Source organism: Oculina patagonica, chromosome 7 (assembly GCF_052425735.1).
Source record: "Oculina patagonica isolate OP01 chromosome 7, crgOcupat, whole genome shotgun sequence".
NCBI classification, from domain to species: Eukaryota; Metazoa; Cnidaria; class Anthozoa; order Scleractinia; family Oculinidae; genus Oculina; species Oculina patagonica.
Window position 1 is genome coordinate 16842744 of NC_135764.1, and position 16406 is coordinate 16859149.

The 16406-nt window shown below is 37.6% G+C and overlaps 1 protein-coding gene across 5 annotated transcripts in view; it reads left to right on the top strand.

Annotated features, from left to right (window-relative positions):
* Positions 1 to 466: 466 nt before the first annotated feature.
* The window catches only part of LOC144659490 (origin recognition complex subunit 2-like), a 142836-nt gene continuing 126896 nt past the window's right edge, over positions 467 to 16406 (top strand). For 2 of the 5 annotated variants that reach the window (XM_078519940.1, XM_078519939.1), the window contains exons 1-5: positions 467 to 558; positions 5982 to 6077; positions 6244 to 6333; positions 14219 to 14317; positions 14983 to 15020. In XM_078519940.1, coding sequence (XP_078376066.1) covers positions 6005 to 6077; positions 6244 to 6333; positions 14219 to 14317; positions 14983 to 15020 — 300 coding nt within the window. In that variant the 5' untranslated portion in view covers positions 467 to 558; positions 5982 to 6004. Of the gene's footprint in view, positions 559 to 5981; positions 6078 to 6243; positions 6334 to 7142; positions 7209 to 14218; positions 14318 to 14982; positions 15021 to 16406 lie in introns of those variants that run through there. The other 3 variants (XM_078519941.1, XM_078519942.1, XM_078519944.1) reach the window with 3 other exon arrangements.

Genomic DNA, 16406 nt, shown 5'->3' on the forward strand with positions numbered 1-16406 from the left:
CTTGTTGTTAAACGAATACTCTACATAGGACACGCAAACGAATATCAGAGAAGCTGAAAAAAAGAACGAGCTCTGAAAAATTTATGGGCTTACCTTGCTGCCTGTGGTTTTGTTCCGCATATTTCGTAGCCTGTTTGTGTTGTCGCAAACGCTTATCACAGGCAACACGGTAACTGAAAATAACAAAATTACAAACACAGAAGTGAGCATAAAATAACCGCAACAGCGAGCGACATGAGAAAGAAATAAACGAGAAATCTTACAAGACGAACTGTACACTGGAAACTCACACGAAAATATGAAACTTACGTCGAAAATTCTGGCGCCTTCAGTTTGTTTTCTCCCTTTGTGTTCCTTTCTTCTCAAGAACGCTTAACCTGAGAAATAAAGACACAGCTATTAAATAGCTACAGTTGCCGAAACAGTTTAAGCTTAAAACGTCTTTAACTTCGTTGTACCTGTTTCAGACTGCTGCCTTCCAAAACCGCCAGTCTCATTCCAATCACTCATGAAGTCAGCTTGCCGTTTCTTTGTCACCAAGATGGACGCCCACTTCAGGCAACAAGTTATCAATCGAATAGAAGAACAAAATTAGCTGAATTATCATAAACTAGCATGTCTGCTCCAATCCAGGGACCGTGCCTATAGCAACGCACGAGAAAAATTGGCAAGATGGAGATGAAGCATTCATTATAACAAGCATGCTCATTTTGGTATTTTTAATAACTCTCCGCATGCAATTTACCGCCATTTTAATCTATTCATTAATCTTCTCAACGCCATGTGTGAAATAGTCCCCAGGAGTCCAAAATGTGACACCTACGGGCATTTTTGTCTGATTTTTGGTAACATAGCTATTTTTATTAAATCGAGAACGCTGATTTCGAAAATCTATGTTTCCAAGCTTAATCCTTGCGTTAAGGTCGCGCAGGACCCTTGCTCATTAATAAATTCATTAGCCAAATTTCTTGACGGGGCGCTATCTTGTAAAGCTTTAATTCGCTACATTTTGAACATCGATTCCTCTAAAATTTATCAAGGATATTAAGGGATGATGGAATTACATCATGATTGTCCTTCTACTGAGAGATGACCGTTTATTGTAATGCTACAGGCTCTTAAAAGTTTTACTGCAGATAATGCAATTTTGTGTCCAAGTTTTCGGCTACAACAGCGCACCGAATTAAATGATTGTATAACCTAGAGATGAATCATAACCTCTTTTGTGTTATGACAAGAACGAAATTTTCGATTTCAAAAACTGCTAGAAGTTAATAGCTTCTAAGAGAGTAAAAATGTGAAATCTAAACTTTGAAACTTGCTATCTTCATTTTGAGAACGAAATTTCAAAATTCGCTCTTGTCATAACACAATAGAGTGCACCAAGTTCACGTTCCTCGCGAATCAACTCCTGAAATTCTATATAGGCGAAGAAAACTTGGACACAAAATTGCAGGATTTTCCGCTTCCGAAGACCTTCCGAGACAATGTTTACAACCGACTTGTGCAGCTGTGAATCTAATTATGATAATTCGCTTTGTTTCAGCGCACGGTACGCAAAGCTGAGAACAATACCGTCTAATTACTTGTACAAAGAACTTTAAAGGAGAAGTTCACTCCAGAATGGCCATTTATTTTCTTTACGCCAATAAAAAGTTTATACAAAGATATGTTATTCACCAAAATTTCAGCCTCCAACGTACGCTATAACCCTACGAAATCTTTCCCAAAACTCGACAACTGAACGCCGCCATCTTGGAGCTGGTAATGTATGCGTGACGTCAAAGAGCTCAGCCTGAAGTTTGGCGGGAAATTTTAATAGTCGAAACTCCTTGTTTTCTGTATTTCTTGGAGCTCTGTTTGAGCAAAATGGAAATGCACAAACAGGCATTTTGACAAACAAAAGCCACTACAAAAAAACAAGGCGTTTCGAGTATTTAAATTTTCCCGCCAAACTTCAGGCTGAGCTCTTTGACGTCACGCATACATTACCAGCTCCAAGATGGCGGCGTTCAGTTGTCGAGTTTTAAGAAAGATTTCGTAGTGTTATAGTGCACGTTGGAGGCTGAAATTTTGGTGAATAACATATCTTTGTATAAACGTTTTATTGGCGTAAAGAAAATAAATGGCCATTCTGGAGTGAACTTCTCCTTTAAGAAAAACATTGTCGTGAATATTTCGTTTGTTGTCGGCTTCAGTCGTCGCAGTTCGTGCATACTCTTTAAATAAATACATACATAATGATTTCAAGGGTCCTGCGCGACCTTTAGATGATGTTTTGATGCATTTAATTATGACGTCATGGTCCAAATAAGGAATTTTCTTTCCTTTAGCTATTTTAAGCATAATACATCCAGAAATTCATTTAAGCATTGCTAGTGTACTGTAAAAGTGATTTTAAGAATTTTCTGAGAGTTTTTACGCTGTTTCTGTGAAAATCAAGCCCTTCAGTGTCAATTGACCACGCCCTCTTAAACAAAATTCACCCTATCACGGGAACCTTATCACGGGTGTAGTTTTGTTATTTTGTCAAAGAACAAATGCGATTTTTGTATTAACAAATTGCTATAGTTGCAATAAGAAAGAAAAATGTTGTAGTCTTGTAGTCTCTTTGGATCTCAAAAAGGCTACATCTACATCTACCACATCTCTTGTAGTCTCTTTGGATCTCAAAAAGGCTACATCTACGTAGGCCAGGATCTGAGCAGAATCCACTTCGTATGAAAAAACACCAGATATACTACGGTTGCAGAGTCAGTGCCTGCGAGATAAGTTCATCTGAGAGAATCCGTGCGAAGTCCTCTTTGTTGTCTCCTAGTGCCAAAAATGCTCGCCACTTCATCTGCCGCAACTGAACCTCTCTTACGTATTCAATGACTCTGCTCACAAGCCGCGCCGTGTTCTCGGAGCGTCGACTTTTTGTCGTTGCTTTTATGGAGTGCCTCCCATCGAGTAACACATCGATCCTCTGGTATCCAGGGCCTTTCCGTAAAACAGTGTTTACGTAACATTCCTCAAAGCCACCGAAAGCATTTGCATTTTTTGGTTTGCCAATAGCTGCCACCATAATTAGTATGCTGCCACCAGGGCGAAGCCATCGAAGAACAAACTGACTCTAGGCACTTGACCTTTTCTCTGAGAACGTCTGCTAAAATTGACTTGTTTCACACTTGTGGGGTTCATTTCTGCGAGACACAGTGGCACCGGCATAATACCTCAGATGCTACAATATGGCTTGCATGTTTATCTCGCGCCTGCCTTCATACACCGTCACAAGACAACATAGACAAATACTCTGGTTTCCAAGCAATTTTAAAGTCTTTCTCTTTTTGGGGCTAGTTGCAGCACTTTTGACTTCATAAAGGCTGGCAAATAGAGGTGGATTATTCTTGCGAACAGGGTCACGAGAGTTTGTCTTCCATCCCTCAGTTCTTCCCGTTCCCGTTCTTCCTCTCTGTCTGAAGATAGTAGCCTCCTTTCCACGAATCGTTCAAGCTAAGTCTGTCCAATCAAAAGATCTTGTTTTATTTCTAGAGTCACGAGATCTTTCTTGGCAATTTTTGCAATGTCTCATTTGCCCAGGGGGGGGGGGGGGGTACTTGCAGTATACATGACGGGGAGGTCCGACGTATTTTTTGGGTTGAAAATTTACACCCTCGGTATTTTTTTGGGTCAAGAGATCTGTCATTTATTTTTTTAGGACTTAAAGTCTGTTTGATTGAATAAATCAGTATCGAGGTGCTAGGTTTTGTATTTTTTGGGGTAGAAAATTTTGTTCCCAGGTATTTTTTTGGGTGTAAAATTTCAGGCTCATGTATTTTTTTGGGTTCGCAATATGAAGCTCCTTCGGACCCACCCGTCATGAATACTGCAAGTTCCCCCCTGGGCTCATTTGTCCGTGACAAGAACAACCCGAATTTTGTCCAGTGATCTACTTTAACGGAATCCGATCGTTTTGCTTACAGGTCGATTCGCCTACACCATCTGAGGTGTTTCGTTTACACTGAAGTCGATTCGCCTACATCTAAGCATACTATGTTCCGGAAGGTAGAACAATAAGCAACTTGTAGCTAAAATAAGCAGCTCGTTTGGACCCTTATATTGATAAGCATCTCATTTCCTCTAACCCTGGCAAACCAGTAACTTCCATTTAAAAGGACTTGACCTCTTATTATAACATTTCCCAACCTTACCATAAGAAATATTTGGTGACCAGCTAGGAGAATTTACTTATTGATACTCGAGGCTTAAAAGGACCAGTTGGGAGAAGTTTAGACCAATTCTCAGGATAGAATAAGAAACAAACGTTAAACATATTCATTTAGCAAGCAATCATTACTATAATCATAGTGTATTATAAGGAAGCATTGCGCAGAAACAAGGTGATGCTGCTCCTAAACGAGTATAGGTACCCCCATTTTAAATTCAAAATTTACGTTCTTATAAGATAAAAGATCAATTAGGCAAAGTTTGACAAAAATCTCTGTACAAAAACATTTCAGTATTCAATTTTCTTCACCACGTTGCACCAGCGTATATTTAAAACTATACCTCTTGTTGCTTGTCGGGGGAGTGACATATCAGTTAGATCACACAAACCAACGTCCCCAAGGGATAATTTAGATGCGGCAAAACGACTGTGTTACTTGACACTTAATGACCGACGGCCGTACCAACTACATTTTTTCTGCTACTGGGGAGACTAGAACCATCCCTGATCATATCAACTGTAACTCCAAACAACATAATAACATGTATGATACACTGTGTACGTTCAACAAACAACACATAAGCGAGACTAAAAGACGACTTTAATTCCACTTTAATGAACACCGACGACCAGTAGACAGGCCCACTCCCTCCTCCAGACCCTCTGTAATTTCAGACCATTTTCTTTCCAACGAACATTCACCTAACGTCATCTAACTGACATAACAAATTCCACCAGAACTCATCCATACAGTCATCACGTGACGCTATACGCAAAGCTAGGGGAGACGTATCTTATCGATTAAAGGAGCTACGTCACGGTCCACGCATCTTGAAAAATGGCAAGTCTTTGCAATTTTGCCATTCATAATCTGTCTAAATCTTCGTCAGTCAAAAAACATCCTTGGTTATTTTTGCGTTTTTATTACTCCTTTGTTGTTTTTCTATGTTAAGCCTGGTTCTCATATGATCGTCCCGATCGTCTCTGTCGCTTCTGTCGCTTCAAAAAGTTTGCTTGCTCCAATCACCTCAGACTTTGCAAACGACAGAAGCCGACAGAGACGATCGGGACGATCATATGAGAACCAGGCTTTAGAAAACTCTTATTTTTAGATTTACTTCAATTTGAAAGTAATCAGAAAAATGATGTACTTAAAATATCGTGGCATTGCGTTTGTCTCGTATTTTAATCTCAGTTTGTTTTTCCGTCGACTTTACTTCAACGGTTATTTTCAGCCTTGGTTTTTTAAATTGTAACAATTTTTTCAAAAGTTGTTCTGATGAAGTCAGACCGTATCTGACGAAATATTGGAAGGAAATTATATTACAGTTCAATCCAACCGTATGGTCGTCCTTTTTGTTTTTTATTTGCTCGTGCTATCAAAAGCAATCTTACATAATTTCTTTTTCTGCAAACATATTTACTTATGCCTGGACATAAGGCAAAAGGGCCCCTCTGAAATAATTAAGAAGAAATTTTCTCTTCCAGACCGTTCAGGTTACGTCCCAGTCTTCCTACATCACGAGAAACCTGAGAAACCTCATTCTCGTTAGACTACGAGCAGTCCCTATTTTTTCGCAGAGTCCGTCGAGCTTGAAGCGAAATTTTTTTTCGAAGAGTTCGTCGAGCTTATAGCGAAAAAATTACGCGAAAAAATTTTCTCGTTGCCAAGCCGGCTAAGAGAAACGAAAGGGCTATGGGGACGAGAATGGAGAAACCTGAGAAACCTCTGAGAAAGCCTGGGAATGAATTTTACAAACGTCGTCCCCAGGGCCGTCTCCGCTTTCAAGTAAAATGGCGGAAGAAGTTGAATTTGTCAGCGACGAAGATGTTCCAGAACTGAAGAAACGCAAGCAAAGTCAAACAAGTACGGTTCGTTTTATTGATTACTTAGTAGTCTCTCTGTTATATCAAAGACATTTAAGCCGATTTTAAGTCATGTACCCAGATTTATAGAAAATTTGACAGGTCTCCCGACATAAACTTTATTTCTCATGCCCGCTGTTATTCACTGTAGTGCTGTTAATTTCTAGGTCTTGGTATTGATTATAAGACACCAGTCAGCGGATCAACAGTGTTTGGTTTTCAGACTCCCAAGCGGCGTGCTGCATTAGCTGAGGCTGGTAGGTTTGCTTTATTTAAAATTTGTTGACGTAATTCTAGACTAATCATGCAGAGTTAGTCATTAACTTAACTTCTAACTCAGTGGAACTTCCGAGTAGCTCGAGTGTCCAAAAAACTTAGAGCTCAAGATATGTCTCCAGCAGCGTATGTGGGAGTCATAGACGACGGGTGCATACTGGGGTACTCAAAGAGGTGCTTATTTTGGGAAAGGTTGTGATGTACTGTTAGAAATAATAGAAAAAAACAAGTTGTTTTGCCATAAGTTTTATCGCTGGCCACCGCTGATAATGTTCCCATAAAATACATTTGTTGCTGGCAAAGCACCAGTTTCATACCCAGATCATGTGAATTAGCCACTTTCATACACACTTAACCAACTAGATAAGTCATGATCATCATCATCATCATCAGTGTCTGAATGCCGCTGGGTATGATTCCCGGACCCAGCATCATAAAATGTCCCCTTAGAATTGAGTTTGTTGTTCAGGGCTGCAAATAATTTTTCCCTTGAAAGGACATGCGTCCAACTTACCATAAACACCCGCAGATAAGCCTCATCCAGAGTTTAACAACTCAAATGTTGGAAAAAAAGTTTTTTGAAAGTAAATCAAAGACAATCCAAAGTCGAGTCAAAAATCCAAAGTTTAGTCTTTAGGAAGTTTTCTTCAGCGAACGTAAACTTAATGAACATTGAAACAGAAAATACTTCAGTCTTACCCACAATTTGAGCTCTTTAATATACCGGTACATGTAATGAAAACCAACTTTGACATATTATGGGTGATCTTTTTCTGGCATTTGTTGACAGGTATTTCTTCAATCAACGCAGTTTGTCCATAGTCCGTAGACACTATTTTGATGAGACAAAACAAAAGTGAGGTCGTACATCATAATTTGATTACAGTACTGCTTCAGTTGATATTTGAGCTTGCTTATCTGAATGCATTGTCAACACAGAACAGTGTTTGCACTGGAAAGCAAAAAAATGAAGTTGTTTGCTGACCGACCACAGTTTGAATTTCGTCGGACATCGGCAAATTATGGTTGGGCAGTGTCCGATGTCCGACTTACAGCCCTGTTGTTGGTTCTCGTCCTTGCTCTGGGTTCTCCAGTTTTCCTCCCTTCACTTAAAACTAACACTTAAAACATAAATTCCAATAATTTTTTCGACCTGGAATCTGTGGGATCGAAGAGGTACTATGTGGAAGATTCCACTGTAAATTCCCATTTATTTATACTGATCATGCCATGATCTACGAAAACTGGTGGCCATGTAATAAAAGACCTGGGCTTCAGGAAAAGTGAATAATAATTGTGAAATATTTTGAGTTCTGGGTAATTAACACACATTAACTCATGCATTGGTTGCCATAAATCTCACTTGGAATAAGTTTGAAGTCTATGCAGGTTAACTGCATTTGTCTTATTGACCTGGAAAACTACATGTACGACCCTTATTTTTTTTTTTTTTCCACATATTTATTGCCATTGTTTTGCAAACAGAAAATTTTACAATTTTACAGACTTATATACAAATTTGCGGTGCATATATACCAATGACACCGTTACAATATACCTATATACTATCTTATCTATTTACCATTATCTTACTCGTAAGAACTTATGATTTAGCTATTATTACTTATATATAAATGCCATCTAGTCTGAAATTTGCTCTGCATATTATTTTTTACTGCTATATACTTCTCAGTTCTATATTTTAGATCAACTAGTTCTTTAAATACATCAATATTTGGGATTTTTGAATGTTTCCGACTCAACCAGATATGCAATTTTGCTAGAATTAAAAAATAATTCAACAAATCACTTTTTTCTATTTTCCCAATGAACACGTCTTTTAGCGTAAGTTCCTCCTGTTGGCCTGTTAATACAAACCAGAAATTTTTAAAGTGTTCCCAAAAGAGATGTGTCAAAGAGCAGTGGTAGAATAAATGATATACTGTTTCTGACTCATTTTTACAAAATGTACAAGTATCATTTGGAACATAACCGATTTTTGCTAACCGCGTATTAGTGAATGTAATATCATTTAACAGTTTAAATTGAAAACTTCTAACAAAGGTTTCCGATAAAATAGACTTTAAATTAAGAAAAGCCTTTGACACAGTTGTATCTGATCTAATCCAAAATCTTCTTTAAGTTTATTAAAACCCCTCGATACCATTGCCCTTTTTGAGAGTAGCAGTTCATAGAATTGCTTACTTTTACAAGTTACTGGGTCAAGTAGCTTTTCATTAAAATGAAATGTTAGTGAATCTATTTCACTTTCATTTCCATCTAAGGCTTTTAAGTGGGTGGGAATTGCACATCGAATCCCTGACCACGTTAAAAAATTTGTGTGTGTCTCAACCCTTCATTTTTTGCCCTATTATATGATTCCACATTATCCTTATTAAATTGCATCTGATTGGTTAGAATGATTCCAGCTTTAACGTAATTGTCAAAATATATACTCTTACCATCTATTTTAATTAGCTTATTGTTCCAGATTATACGTTCAGATATAAGAGGCCTGGTAGAGGAATCATTTCTAAAGTCAGCCCACCATTGGAGAAATTCGCTATAGAAAGGGCATTGAAAGTTGTAATCGTTAACACCATAATTACATCTCAATAGAAAAGTGCCACCCGTAACTGTCAAGCATTTGATTAATATAAGCTTTCCATGGTGCAGAGCCCTCAGAAAATATTCTACCAAGCCAGGCTAATCTTAAAGATTTAATTGAAGTTTCTACATCTATCAGCCTTAGCCCTCCAAATTTAATGTCATTAATTGTTGCTGCTCGTGCTATTTTGTCAGGCCCATTCCATAGGAAGTTATATATAATAGTGTTAATCTGCTTGATGAAATCTTGTGGAGTTGGGAGAACTGAGAATACATATATCATCTTCGAAAGCAAAAAGGATTTAATTATTGTAACTTTTCCAAGCAGTGAGAGACCTCTGCAACGCCATAACCGCGTGTGCAACTTAATATCTTTTAGTTTTTCATAAAAGTTTTTCTGCAATTGTTCAGTTTCGTTATATGTAAAAACTATTCCAAGTGCCTTCACTGTATTTACCCATTTAAGTCCCGAAGGTGCCGCTGTATTATTTTGACAAGAGCCAATCCACATAGCTTCAGTTTTGGTATAATTGACCTTTAAACCGGAACAAGTTTCAAATTGATCTAGCAAATGAAAGGTATGTTGTACACAATCAAGATTTGGCACAAACACAGTGAGGTCGTCAGCATATTGTATGAATTTAAATTCCTCTCGCCCTATTTTAAGTCCTTGAATTTCTGTTTTACTTCGAATCACAGTAGCTAAAATTTCAGCTGCAAAATAATAAAGAGATATGGTGATAATGGGTCGCCCTGCCTGACTCCTCTCTGTACATCGAAGTAAGATGTGCACATCCCATTATTTATCACACAGCTAGATATATTTTTATAAAATGTTTCTACCCATCCTTTAAAACTAGGTCCAAAACCAAACACGTCTAAGCACTTTAAAATGAATTCCCAATCGATGCTATCAAATGCCTTTTCGAAGTCAATAAAAAGTAATATACCTGGTATATTTTGCTTCTTTGTATAGTCCATAATATCTATAATTGATCTTGCTGCTTCGCCAATGAACCTACCCTTTACATAACCGGTCTGATTACAGTGAATTATTTCCGGTAGGACTTTAATAACTCTAGCTGCAATTACTTTAGATGCAATTTTTGCGTCTACATTAGTCAATGATATTGGTCTCCAGTTTTCAAGATAGTTTCTTTCTTTTCCTTTCTTTTCAATAAGTGTTATAACAGCTTGTTTCTGTGAGTGAGACATTTCCTTTTTGTAAAAAGCCTCATTAAATGAATCAACCATAAATTTGCCTAATAAAGGCCAGAATGCTTTATAAAATTCTATTGGAATTCCATCGTTTCCGGGCGTTTTACCCGTGTGAAAAGAGCCTAATATATTTTCGCATTCCTGAAGAGTTATTTCTCCCTCACAATTTGTGCTTAATTCCTCGGAGAGTCTTTTTAAATTTGGATTTTGAAAGAAGAAATTAGCTTCATCACAGTTTAGATTAGCTTTTTGTTTACTATAGAGCTTTCTATAAAAGCATTTTTCAGCGTTGAGTATTTCGAAAGGATCAGTTGAGATGGACCCACTGACAAACAGTTTACGTATATGCTTCTTAATATTATTACGCTTTTCTAAATTTAAAAAATATTTAGTATTTTTCTCACCATGTTCGTGCCACCTTGCTCTGGAGCGAATGATAATTCCCTCTACTTTTTCGTCATATAATGCTTCTAACTCACTTTTAAGTTTTTCAGTTTCTAGTCTAGTTGTTTCGCAAGGGTTTTCCTGAAATTTTCTTAGCATGTCTTGATGCCTGGCGTTAAGTTCTTCCTCCCTTCTCTGTCGGTCTTTTGACAGCTGCTTTGAATAAATAATTGAGCTAGTTTTGATTTTAAATTTAAGCCAGTCCCATTTTGCTCGCTTGTCTGACAGATCTCTTGCATCTTCCAGCCAATTGGGTAATTCTTTACTTATCATCTCAACATAATCAGGCCTGGCCAGCAGGGAAGTGTTTAGTTTTCAGAAACCTGGTCCCCGTTGACTATCTTTAATATCTTCTAGTTCTAATATTATGGACGAGTGGTCAGTTTTTATTGAAGCTTGAATATCAACATGCGTAACTAAGTAATTTAACTTGTCTGAAATTAACCAGTAGTCAAGTCTGCAAAAGATGAAAGGGTGGCTTTTGCTCCATGTGAAGCTACAAGTGTTCGGATTTTTAATACGCCATATATCATGAAGACTAAATTCATTTTGAATGTTTTCTATTGAATTGATCACATGTTGGCGTGGAATTAGTATTCCACCCTTTTTGTCTAAGGTTGGATTTAAAGGACAGTTGAAATCTCCGCCTATGATGATATTGTCATCACTGTCAGGATCCATTTCTCGCAATGTTGCCGACAGATTTTGATAAAATCGAACTGCCTCTGCATCTTTATTTGGACCATAAAGATTTACTAATAAATAATTTTTGTCTTTTATTCTCACCTTAAGTACTATCGACCTGCCATTGGACTTTAGAAACTCATGTTGAATTACAATGTCCAGACCGCTCTTAATTAATACAGCAACACCTCTGGCGTTCGAGCTCCCGTGGGAGAAAATGATTTCAGAGCCCCATTCTTTTTTCCATTTACACTCATCATTTTCTGTTGAATGTGTTTCTTGAAGAAAGATAAGATCTGCTTTTTGTTTTCTACACCAGGTGAAAATAGCCCTACGTTTTCGAAAGTTGCTGAGGCCCCTCACATTAAGAGATAGCAGTTTCAGACTATCGGGTTTGATCTTAGAATTTGCCATTTGTCATTTGCCTAGGAAATGTTTTTCCCCTGAGAGATGTCATTGTTGAAGTTTTCAAAAAATTAGCATGTCTGAGCAATTGATAAGTTCGCAATTGGCAAAATATGTGGACTTTTGCAGACACGAAACAAAAACAGTACAACAAACACACACACAAACATGAAAACGAAAGCGTACTCACCGCAGCTCTGCCTGCCAGGTATCCAGTACACTGTCGCCGAGATCTCTAGCCAATTTCGCCGATAGTTTAAGTTAAGCTAAGTTAACTAAAGGTTAAAGAAATTTTGAATAAATAATTGTCATCACGGTCTTGTAATAGAGTAATGTCTTGACAATGTCTTCTACACTTTGGGTAAATAGAATGACTTTAAGTTTCCTGCACTTTCTTCCTTGTACAAGATTTTGGCGGGAACACTCCAAGGTATAAATGCGAACTGTACTCCAGGCTTTGCTTTGATGTTTGGAAGAAAGTCTTTCCTCAACTTCGATCGTTCGTCGCGTACAGTTTTCAAGACATCATCTGATATGAAAATTCCTGCTTCGTTATACTTGTTATCCTTTAACTTGCTTGCCGCTTGCTTGAGAAGAAATACCTTGTCGGTGTACCTGAGAAGGTACACATGTATCGGTCTTGGCTTCGGCGTGTCGTTCTCAGAAGGATTTCGTTTAATGCTGGTTCTGTGTGCCCTCATCACTTCAATTCTCCTTTCAAAATTCATGTGGTTTTGAAAGAGTTCAACCTCAATAAATTATTCCATCGAGGTATAATCTTTCTCACTGCCTTCTTGAATGCCCCAGATGACCACGTTGTTTCTTTTGGAGCGGTTTTCTAGGTCATCAATCTTCTCCTTCAGAACTTCAACCTCCGTCTTATCCGCTTTCAGCAGTAAATTAGACTTAGACTCCTGGATTTGCAGGTCTGTTTCCTGAAAGCTTTTTTTCAAGTCTTCCACGTCCTTGTTAATTGTGCTTTGCGCCTTCTCTAGCTTGTCAAGCTTGTTTAACATTTCGGTCTTCGCTGTAATAAGCACGTCCATCTTTGCAAGAATGTCGTCCAGTTTGACAGAGTCGGCCGTCATTTCCAATTTTCGCGTTCTAGACCTTGTTTGTATACTCATAAATAGATTAATATCAAAAAAAGCTGCAACATCTGCGATTAATTGCGGGAAAATAACAAAAATGGCAGAGAGCTCGGAGGAAACGTCCTATCCACGTGGAGTCATGCGCACTCCTCATGTACGACCCTTATTATAATTGTCTTGTATGTTTAACATTGCATAATGGTAGTGTTTTAACTCATTTTGAACTGATGCCATTTGTTATTTGCAAATTATTTGGACTGCAGGGTGAAAAAATAATTTTACAAATCATAATCCCTTTAGAATTTATAACTACAGTCAACTCTCTCTTAACGGACACCTCTATAAGACAGACACCTCCATAAGACGGACACCTGGTGATGGTCCCTGCCATTTTTCAGTCATTTTACTGTAACAAAACTCCCTATAAGACGGACACCTCTTTAAGACGGACAACAGACACTTTGAAATCATTAACGGACACTTGAGAAGTGTTTTTCTATCATGTTTTTTTTAGTGAAAATACTTCCAAACTTTGTATTGACCCAAAGCAAAGTAAGTCAGCGCCCTAAGAATATGTGTATACTAGCTTACTTACCACTAACGATGACGCTTCACTTCTCTGCTTATGTGTATGGACACTAAAGAGGTCGTTTTCTACAGTATTACAGAACTTTACTTTGTACATGTAGAAGCTCTCAATTTTTGCTTTAACAAGCAAACACGGCCTTTTATTATTTCAGTCTTGTTGCAGTTAGCAAACGTTTGTTGCATGCAAAGGTTAAGCTTTATGATCTCAGAATTACTTGTGTCATGTTACCTCGGCTCTCTACAGAGAGGACACCTCTCCAAGACAGACGGCTGCGCACCATGCGGCTGGTCCCGAAGGTGTCTGTCTTAGAGAGAATTGACTGCATTTACTAATGCCACATCCCAAAATGCTTTTAATTACAGAACGTCAACAACATTTTATGAAATGTAATGACACCATGATATGGTATTCGTTCCAAACGAGGCTACGCCTATTCCATCATGCAATCCCAAACATTTCTGAAAATACGAATATTGTGGTAAAACCAGCGGATTAGTTTTGAGGTCTTAATCTTTTTCTGCTCCCCAACCCTGACATATCCCAGGAAGGGGGTCTGAGAAACATGTAATTCAACAAAGGCACTGGCGAATCCAACTCTAGCCTGGAGTTTAGGCATAATACTTTATTTAAATGATCAGTTTTTCAGCATTTAAATTCCTACAATGTATGTAACTTATAGAATTATTGAAAGACTATGTACAGTGGAGGTTGATATTGTTTTCAAAATATTCAAAATAAAAAAATACTAAACTAGGATACGTTTTAGTTGACAAATGTGTGGATATCAGTTGGATCTAACAGTCGTGATGATTTTTTGGTCACCTACAGCATCATCAGCAATTCACAACAAAACACCAGCTTCTCGTATTCAGGCTGTGTCTCCATGTAATAAGAAGAATACTCCAAAGAGCAGCAAGAAAGGCAAAAGTACAATCTCTCTTATTCTGTTAATTTGTAGTGTATGACTAATCCAATAATTAATTAATTTAAAAACCATTAATAAATAAATTACCAAATAATTCTGTAAAAATAAAGACTTAAAGAGAAGAATTTTCTAAGCCCCTCTCTTTAAGTCTCTAGTATAGTCAGCCCCACCCCCCCCCCCCTCAAATTGGAAAAATCTCCGCTGACTCCCTTCTGTTGTAAACTTTGATGTGAGCTGAGACCTTTGAGGCAAGGTTTGGCCATTATATGTTTACAATTAAAATGAGAAGTCACAAAGAATGTAAAATTCTAGGACACAGTTTACAGTGTATTGTTGAGTATTAAAAGTGTCAATACATTCACCCGGTAAATTGATGTACCTACATATAAAACTACATAAAATTGTCTATTGGAAGTTTTTCCTGCTTGAATTAAGTTCCTTAATTATTTTTGTAGTATGAGTGTATTTCATTAGCTGATTGATTGTTTATTATTCACAAAAAAAGACACAAAATCATTAGTTTTTTATTGTTTAATGGAATGAAACAATCATGTTTACAAACAAATGAAAACAGGTCACCGACTTAACCATAATTTATGTTGGAATCAACCATATATGAAGTCTGGATCCATGTTTATTGATTAATAATTAAGAATTTTCACTATAGGTACAAGAGGGATTGTTCCAGCCTCAAATGTTGACCAGGTACCAAAATCATCTTGTAAAAAACTGGCACACAAGTGCTTTTAGATTTTGCATCACAGTCTGTTGTCATGAAAATCATGAAATCTTGCATTTTTTATGACTCTTTTCACTCAACAAAATGCATTTTTCAGTGATAATCAAAGGACCATGCATGCAAAAACAACATAGAATCTGCTGTGTATCTTGTAACTTATCAGGGTGGTCTGATTAATATCCTCTTGTGTTATAATATTATAATAGTAAAATAATAATAAATTATTATTATTATTATTATTACTATTACATACCTCTTATTAATCGAGTTTAAGGTCCGTACTGTAAAATACGGACCGAGTTTTTTCCCTTTGACTTATCTATCTATCTATCTTATGGCCCAAGGGCGAAGCACGCGGGCCATAAGTCGACGGGAAAAAACGAGGATCCGTGTTTTACAGTACGGACCGAGAAAACAAGTTAATAAGATATTTATTATATCTCTCACTCTGGAGAAAAGAAAACATTTCAAGTCAAGAGTGCTGGAAGCGGCTTCGTTTGACTGACGTACGTCAAAGGCGAAAGGACGAGTGAATTTCATTGGCTTTGTCGTAAACAATTCGGCCGTTTAATAGCTCGATTGATATGCGTATAAACATAATTTAAATCCAACCTTTACTACTTTATTTCTGCAATTAGTTTTACAGTAATTTCAGTGACAGGATGAAACTAGATACAGTGCAAGTTTCCTTTGGAATAACTTTTAAAGTTCTTTGCTTGGCGACGAAAGTGCCGGAATTGACAACATGTGTTATAGCTTATCAAACTTTTAAAAACTTATGGCAGTGTTTGTAGAAAATACTGAACGAGAAAACACGTATAAAGTTTGAAGGAACTACTTAAAAAAACTTAGCTCTTTAAGGCGGCGTCGAATGCTACGTTGAAATGCTGTCTGGCTCGTACTCAGCTCTATCGCGTTTGCGTACGTATTTGAAAAACTTTCCGAGAAGCTTATCGAGGACATCAGCAGGTACGGTTTCTACATGAAATGTTCCATCAGTCTGCTCTTGACAATAATTGTCGAACCGTTTCCATTCACTTTTCGTCTTCTTGACCGTGTTTGCATATTTCTCGGCACTGATGAAACTTTCAAGTACTTTACTTGAATCCTGCCCGGGTTGCTCTAGGTCCGCCACATCAGGGAAGTTTTCTCCTTCCAACAGATCACAAAAATTGAGTTTAAAGTTTTGTAGACCTTCTTCGCTTCGCCTTTGTTCCTCGCTTTTTTCCTCTGACTGCGAACGTTGTAGGAAGTTTTGAAAATCTTTTTCGCGAGACATTTCAACTTGCAAAGGCGTACGGCATCAGGAGAACTCTCAGTCAAATTTCGCTGGCCGTACTGCAGAATATGGC